The sequence below is a fragment of the Helicoverpa armigera genome, chromosome 15, assembly GCF_030705265.1.
Source record: "Helicoverpa armigera isolate CAAS_96S chromosome 15, ASM3070526v1, whole genome shotgun sequence".
NCBI lineage: Eukaryota > Metazoa > Arthropoda > Insecta > Lepidoptera > Noctuidae > Helicoverpa > Helicoverpa armigera.
This window is the reverse complement of record NC_087134.1, coordinates 6,555,003-6,563,811: the sequence shown is the minus strand read 5'-3', so window position 1 is coordinate 6,563,811 and position 8,809 is coordinate 6,555,003. Positions and strand designations below refer to the sequence as shown.

The window sequence follows — 8,809 nt, the reverse complement described above, 5'->3', positions numbered from 1 at the left end:
TGAATTGGCCATTTTGAAGATGCCAAGAACACACAATACAAGAACAGCACAAGAGCATGAAGATTTCCTCCTAGCCGATTGTTGGCCACGGCGGCTGTTCTCATATAAGGAGTCTACTGTTAACTGCGCAGGACATATTATGGTGCACGAGCATTTTGCGCAGACACGGGTGCACAGTTGGCTTTGCCATTGAAGTAAGTAGATTGTGGTAGGGATTACACAGTACACAGATGATACAGTATTATTTCCAGCTTTCCTACCAGGAAAGAATTATGTTTCGGTTTGTTACCAGTTAATCCCTTTCAAAAAGCAGGGGTTAGCGGCCTGTTGCTGCACAGCACTCGTCGATGTAGCAGTTTCAATTTCCGATGAGGAAATTCAGAAAGAAGTAGTATATAAATGATTCGAGAAAATGAAACATCAGAACTAGACCAATTTTTATTTATTTAAAATAAAAAGCTCATTAATTACATAAATTATGTGCGTTTATAATTAGAATGTTTTAAAGAAAATGAAATAGCTACTATGGATAAGTATGAAAGAATGAAATTAATTAGGTATTGTCTTAAATGGACTTTTAAGTACTCCTATTACTCAACTTGAGAAACAAATATAGGAAAATGAAAGCTTGAATGTTGCTGGCCTATAAAATTGTATATTAATAACACTAAAAAGATCTATAAATGCAAAACTCTAAATGAGTATACAGTAGAAAAAAATACATCCAAAGGAAAAGTTATCATTATAGCTCATTTCGTTCAAGTCCCTAAGTTTACACAATTTGTTAACCTTACAACTATGGTAATATTAGACAAGTACAAAATGATATTCCATCCTTAAAAATATCTATTCGTAGCCTATAACTAGAGTCAGTTGTATATTCATTACAATAGTATGTTAATTGTAATTCAGTTTACACACCAGCTAATCTTGATCAACCATGCATTATAAACAGCGATTCGTTAAAATGGCGGTCAGACTGTGACGTCATCGGCGCCTACTCAACAGTTACCTCAAATGTACTTCACACACACACGCACTACCTATAAATATAACGTGTATGGAAGATCTACGCTAAAGGCTAAAATGTTACACTTTCGATATGTTTTATTTTAAATTACATTAAATAACAACTGTGAAACAATGGCACATTTTTAGCCAAACACTTTGATTACTGTTGTTTTGGTACTTTAGCAAATAAATAAGTTGTAGTATAGGTAATTGACAATGTGTCAACGTAAATCCTTCCGATCAAATAATGATTATTGTTGCTTAGATCACGAATATAAAGAGCATTTAGTTTACAATGTTCAATAATATTCGTGTTGGTCACATAATTCTCTCTGTTTGCCATTTGTAAACGATTTAAAATGTATACGAAACCATTCACACATTTGATTGAACTTCGGCTTATTCTAAGAGCTAATGTAACATCATCTACTTCAACAATAACACTAGTTAATTTTTGTGAAGTCTCCAGTTTTTACATAATTGAAAAAATCGACATCACGTCCAACCCTCTAGTTTCAGGTATATTTCGTGACGTACTTACATTATTATAAGAAATTCGTAGTCACATTAAACTGTGCACAATTCCTTGTTTTGTCGACTTTGGGTTATTCCCCTAACTAATTTATAAATGCATCTCATTTTAAGTGCGTAAATGCTGCCGAATAGTTTTCATATTAAAAGACAGCTCGCGAGAGTTAGATAATAAATAAATCGAAGAAAATAACTGCTTGTGCTCGCGTCGACTAGTTTTAACAATATCGCAGTTTTTTTAATAATAATAATCGAAAGTTTTCGTAAATGTTTACTTCACTATGGTGACAGTTACTACAACCCCCAGAGTAGCGGCGTCACAAGCAAGATTGAAGTCGGATCGTGTACACAGTAGGCGGGCGGGGGGTGAGCGGCGTGGAGTACTTAAGGGGGCACGTACGGGGGAGGTTTGCGGTAGGTGGGCGTGGCCTTGGGGCGGGGCGGGGTGCGCGAGGCGGCGAAGGGCGGCGGCGGGCGGTAGGGCGCGTCGTCGTGCGCGCGGTAGTCGGGCGCGGGCGGCAGCAGCGGCGGCTTCTCCTCGCGCATGATGACGGGGCTCTTGTGCACGGGCTCGGCGTCGCCGCGCTCCTCCAGCTCGTCCTGGAAGATCACGGGGATGCCCTTCGACCGGAACGCCTGTCGCTCCTCTTCGTCTCCCACGCTCATTTTACCTGGAAACACACATTATTACGATCGGCATTAGGTAAACGATACATCAAAAGCGAGCGCTGCGTCCTGTGCTTAACTTTGAGCCGATATGGTTAATGTGCTATGAATTTGTGAATGTTCTTATTATTTTGAACAGAGTATCTTACGATGGTGGACCATGTAAGGACATTAATTTCTTATCAGAATCTTTTATATTTACATATCTTTTATAGCAGTGAAATAAGCATTCATTAGTTAAATCCTTGGTGTGTTCTGGCAAAGGCAAGCGATACTGTGAGATTATTGTTATACTTTAATTAGCGCACAATTTTGTCCGTTTTTCCAATACGTGAAAGCAAACTTTAATCAAATAATGTGGAACACTAATATTGTTTTGTATCGTTTTGAATCACCTTATTATTCAAGCATTGTCACCTCCTACAGAATTAAACTAAATGTTAGTTATACCTCGTTCTATCTTCTATGTATACCTACGTAATTTTCATTTTTACAATTTCCTTGTTAACAGGGGCGGATTTAGCCGTCAAGAAATGTTCAAAATTCGAATTCATTCAATCAAGTACATGAAGGAGAGTACGAACTCTCGTACTATATATGGGAGTATATAAGAGAAATTATAAGTGTAAATGCTGGAATACATAGCAGTAGTAGGTACATAAGGGAATTTGCATGGGGAACATGTATAAACGAATAAATAAAAGTGACCACATGAGAAAATTAAGGTTGTGGCCACAGTTCCAAATTGAATGCTATTTCAAAACCGTGAATCGACTCCTTATTTTTTTTTATCAGTTAATGCAACCAAACAAGTTCTAAAATAGATTCTATAACCATTTACCTGTCCTCCTTCGCCTATACAGTACACAGGCGACGATAGAAGCCAGCAGTATCATACACACGATCACAACAGCCGGTATTATGAACGTCACCAAATAATTCGGGTCGGCCGCATTGCTAGCCTTATTGTTCTGAGAGCTCGAAGACCCAGGATGTACTTGTATTGTCGTCTTCGGTATCTTGGTATTTTGTTCAGCGCAAAGACCGAGAGGAATCAACCTTATAGACATGACTTTAAGGTCTTTATCGAACACGTGGTCGACGTTTTCTTTGAGAGCACCGCCCATGGAGCCTCGCTCGTCAACTATGATCATTTTGCGTAGTTCCTCGATCTCCTTTTTGGGACATCTGTCCATTGGTAGACTTGTGTTGTACCTGAAAGAAAAATAGGGATATCGATTAATAAGTTATAATTTTTTTTTAAAGAACTGTTAATTTAAAAGTACTTGAAAATATATAAATAAAGTTTGTAAGTAAATAAATAATGGTAGGTACATAAAAGCACATAAATATGAATAAATCAATTAAATGTAAAGTCCAGATTCAATTACGATCCTTAACCAGAACCATCATATTTAAAGACCAGATGCTTAAAATAACTTATCCAAATAATGCCTGCATGGATTTCTAACATAAATGGCATTTTAACATTGCACACTTGCATTCATATTTTGGTATTTTGTTCTTGGACTCACCATATAATAGTAGTAGGATTATTAGTGATGCTTTGTATCCTGATATTATCAGTCTCCTTCTGTCCGAACAGTGCTGCCAACTTCTCAACAACCTTCCGTTTGTTGTTGGCATCGTAAGCAAGCATTGGGAATGGATACTCCATGGTCATTTGGAACTCCACGGTCGGTCTGATGGTGGGGGCCTTCGCTACTTCTACTATTAAACTGTCGTACGCGCTCTTCTTGCTTGAGTCTTCCGCGATCTGGAAATACATTGATGATGTTATTAGCAAGGGAGAATTTAAAAAAAACATATAGGTATAAAGATAAGGTACCGTTTCAATAATTATTCATGTAATTAAAAATAGCACTTTAAATTCACCCGTACATAATGCATAACTTACGGCCGGTTCACACATGTCTCCGTTTTACTGTTCCGTTTTATCGTGTACGTTTTTTTTTCGTCGATCGCGTTTTTACTGTATACAGAATACTGTGCCATGTGTGAAGTCACTCATACAACTACATACGCCATCGACGAAAAAAAAACGTACACGATAAAACGGAACAGTAAAACGGAGACATGTGTGAACCGGCCGTAACTTATACATAATGGAGTAAATTGGAACAGATTTTTTTACAGACTTCTCAAGAAAGTAGGTTCTCTTTTTTATTTTTGTTCGCGTTTAACTATGTTGTTTCCCTTGCAACATCTACAGACACTGACTCATCATCTGCCTAGCCTTTTCCCAACTATGTTGGGGTCGGCTTCCAGTCTAACCGGATGCAGCTGAGTACCAGGGTTTTACAAGGAGCGACTGCCTATCTGACCTCCTCAACCCAGTTACCTAGGCAACCTGATACCCCTTGGTAAGACTGGTTGTCAGACTTTCTACAGACACTGACTGTGTCTTCATAATTTTTTTAGTACACAAACGAAAATGCGTCGGTGAATGTTACTCACCAACTGATAAGACACACTGCCCTCATCACTAGGCGCAGGTAGACCATAGAACTCCTGATTCTTGGCGTCGAACTGCAGCCAGTGTCCCGCCGGCAGTTCCGTGCGGTCGCTGTACCGGAGCGAGAGAGCCAGGTTACGGGTACCGCCGTCTTCTGGGTCGAAGAATGTATCCTGGAAAATAAGTGGGCTTTAGGTAATAATTATTGTTTGGTAGAAATATGTTGGGTAGGTATTTCTACTACTTTTAATTTAACTCATTTTAAATTAAAATAAAGACTAAAATAAACCCATTAGAATATAGATATTAAAATTAAAGTAATTCTGGTCATAAAGTCTTCCTGGATTTTATGTATATGATATTTATTTTATAATTTTATTTATAACATAATAGGGTGCATTTAGACAACCTATAGGTATTTTGAGCAATATGTGACCGGCAACATTATAACCAATTGCATCAACTAAGATTGTTTTTTTTTTTAATATTGCAGCCACATATGTATTGCACAAAAATGTAGCCTGTATAGACAGTTAGTCTAGGCCTTAATTATCATGTTTTGACACCAAAAATTTCATCCTTCCTCCTAGCATCCTAGCAAGAATTAGACTAGAGCGTTGAAACAATCTTCAGCCTTATAACTTATAATATGAGTATAGATACTTGGTTATTTACCTCCGGCACTTTATAGACGAGCAGATGTCCGACGGTAGCAGTAAGGTGATCGACCTGGTTGCGCGTGACGGGCGGGTACGTGTCGGGGGCTCGGGTGGCCGGCGTCGCTGCACACGGCCCGCGGCCTCGCCATGATACACCACCGGCCTTTAGTTCTGGCTGCATGGCCCGGACTAGGCCGGCTGAGGGACCACCGGGATCCGTGTCTGATTCCATGATCTGCGAGGATGACATAGTTATAAACATAGATAAAGCAACAACATAGAATAAAACAACTATATGAGGTTTCATAATGAAAAATCGTCTAAGAAACTACCGTCCGCATATCCACTCATCTTTCTTTCCTCCGTAGTTGATGGATAAGCGGGAGCATGACGCGACTGACCGAGTTCGCAAGCGGCGCTGTTAGCAAAAAATATTGGCAACAGCTTTGTTATTCGTGTTGCAGACACTCACGACGAGGATCAGAATTATTATCAAAATATTTTGAAATTAAATTAAAAATCATGTTTAAATTAAACAAAAGAAGTATTACTGTTATTAGTCAGTGTACTTATACATTACTTTTAAGTATGTAAAGGGTAGGTATATTGACTAATAAAAATGATGTTGACTTTTTTGGAATCGATCTTACCTTCATCAATCGCTTAATATCATCCATAGGGCAAGCAGGGTCCTTCGGGAGCGTATCATTAGTCCACACGAATTCACACATATCACCATTCTGAGTCGTATTGAGCACAGTCAGGTGATCCATATCGGTATCTCGGAAGAGATTCACAATGCCTTCCAAAGCTCGTATTTGCCAGTCAATGGCGTTGTTATACTCCTTGATAAGCTTGAACTCCATGACGAACTGGTGGTTGATGGTGCGGCCACTCTTGTGTTGCTGCACCGTGATGTCTAAGGGGCCGCGAGCTACCAGTCCTTCGCTGTCCTGAGCTTCGACTATGAAGTTCCAGCGAGATACATGGGCTTCTAACGGCCTGGAAGAAACGAAATTGGACTGTATCAGATTTCAAGGATAGAATTACAAAAGCTCGCCGGAATTAAGAATGGGAGCGCGTCCTCATATGTAATCCCCATATTATGTAGTCATATGTAGGTAATGCGGACTCAGTTTTAAGAACATGGATCTTTTTATTTTATACCTAGTCTTAGTCTAGAATGCTGGTACTTATGAAGCCACAAGCACATTATTTTTAAGCTATACCCAATATATAACGTATAATCCTTTGTATTTAATCGAAAAGTTAAATAGACATCTAATCTTGATACTTGTGAAGGCACGACCTCATTAATTTTCACCCATACCTACATAATGTAGATTTAGAATCACTAAGACATCAATATCTTTGTACTCACAATCCATAAACTTCGCGCGCTGCAGGGATGAACTGTATCCAGGAGTTGTTGCTGAGCGGCACATTCTCCGCCTCGTACATCGTGAACGTCAAGTTGCTGCCCTCCTCCGGGTCCGTGAACAGGTCCGCCGGGATTATGTACCTGCAAACAATCGTAGGACGGATCAGTCAATTTCTTTGTTAGATTTTCTTTTGCCAAAAGGTGGTAATAGTTTGCCAGAGGTCTTTATAGAGATGAATTTAGGCAAAGCATTGCCGGTTGTGCGAAAGACAAACCGAGATCCTAGGAACTCGCAGGGCCCCGGAAATAACTAAGTCAGAGAAGGGGACCTGATGATCACCCCTTGTGAAACATTGATATATGGGTTGCCCAGATAAATGGGTTGAGGGTGAGAAAGTCAGATAGGTGTCATAGGCAGTAACGCCTTGTAAAACACTAGTTCTCAGCTGCATTCGCTTAGATGAGAAGCCGACCCCAACATAGTTGGGAACAAGGTAGGCAGATGATGAGGTGTATTACACAAGTAACTTAGGTTTTTTTATATATCTTACCTGAAAGCTTTTCCAGCAGTGATGGCCAGTTTCTTCATGTGGTGCTTGAGCGTGGGCGGCTGGTTGATAGGCAGAGCCCATGTTACTGTTTCTGTCGTCACGCCGCTTATTGTGCTCTTACCCTCTGTGGGGTTCGGTTCCTGTATGATCGGCCAATTTGTCAGAAATCATTCAAGGATTTAATAAAATTTCAATTTTATGCTACAGCAAACATTTACATATTTTTATCAATTATAGAAGAATTTACAGTTGACTTTACCAAACCAAGAAAATAATTTGGGAAGATGGAAATGGTAGAATATACACTACACTGAATACAATTTAGAATAACATATTATTTTTGTAAGTTTTAGTTTTTTCATACCATATAGCCAATTAATGATTCTAATGTTTAATGAAACCCAAAGACCGCCAATCCCAAACTGAACTAAATTCACACACATTCCTGGTAGTTAGTCTTGTACTAAGTGAATGAACTACACCTGTGGGCTTATTCGCTAACTGCATTGACAGCTCGCAGTTACCATCATTTGGTAAAGTGTACATCGGTAAACTGTCAAACAGCTAGTTTCGTATGTGCTAGAAACCAGTTACCTACCCACTGAAATAATGATGGAGTAGGTAATAGTAATATGATAATGAACTTTGTAACATCAACATTTTTTATGTGCAGATATTGGTAGTCCTAAACTTTTATGCAAATGGATCATACCAACGGAACTCCTCAGACCAGTCCCATCCTACATTTAGTAGGTACATGAAGGCCTACATGAAGTAACCAATGCACTTAATGTATGGGAGGTGCTACTCAAGTACCTACATAATGTTTCTTTCCTCTCAACAAGAATGGGAATCCGTCATGAAAGTGTATGTTTGCGCTTATATTATTTTAATTATATTATTGTTTTCTACTTTATTAAAATAAGTAATAAATATGAAATAATGCTATTGTTTCAGGTTCATGACAAAATTTGGATTCCCAGGAATTATTGGATGCACTTACGGAACCCATGTTGCTTTAATAAGGCCCACTGAATTTTATAGATTTTATAATTCAATAAGACCATGAAAAAGCTTATTTTTCTTTAAATATTTTGCTGGTGAGTATACACATTGTTTAATGTTCTATCACATTTTTTTTCTTGCTGTATAACCTTACACCAAACTGCATTGCAAAGAATCATTGCGCTGTTTATTAGCACAAAGAATACTTCACTGTTACTGTTGTTACTGTTACAGCCTTTTTTATTGTCCCACAAGCCTCCGCTCACACGGAGAAGGATTGAGCATTAATCACCACGCTTCCTCAATGCGGATCGGTGATTTCAGATTTTATAGTCCAGGTTTCCTCAAGATGTTTTCCTTCACCTTTTTCTCAGCCATTGATGTCCAAGATATACTTAGAAAGTACATACAAACTTAGAAAAGTTGCATTGGTACTTGCCTGAACTGCAATCCTTGGAACTGTGCAACTAGCTTGACGTTTCTCGAGAGCTTGTTACTTGTGAACTTTTATAGGCCTATTTTAAACTAA

The 8,809-nt window shown here is 38.8% G+C and overlaps 1 protein-coding gene across 8 annotated transcripts in view; it reads right to left on the bottom strand.

Moving 5' to 3' along the window:
• Positions 1-427: 427 nt before the first annotated feature.
• Positions 428-8,809, bottom strand: part of LOC110370537 (dystroglycan 1) — a 72,911-nt gene continuing 64,529 nt past the window's right edge. For all 8 annotated transcript variants that reach the window (XM_064038359.1, XM_064038352.1, XM_064038354.1 and 5 more), the window contains 8 exons: positions 7,276-7,415; positions 6,725-6,865; positions 5,994-6,345; positions 5,360-5,578; positions 4,687-4,857; positions 3,744-3,985; positions 3,050-3,423; positions 428-2,213 (listed from right to left, as the gene is read on the bottom strand). In XM_064038359.1, coding sequence (XP_063894429.1) covers positions 1,927-2,213; positions 3,050-3,423; positions 3,744-3,985; positions 4,687-4,857; positions 5,360-5,578; positions 5,994-6,345; positions 6,725-6,865; positions 7,276-7,415 — 1,926 coding nt within the window. In that variant the 3' untranslated portion in view covers positions 428-1,926. The remainder of the gene's footprint in view (positions 2,214-3,049; positions 3,424-3,743; positions 3,986-4,686; positions 4,858-5,359; positions 5,579-5,993; positions 6,346-6,724; positions 6,866-7,275; positions 7,416-8,809) is intronic.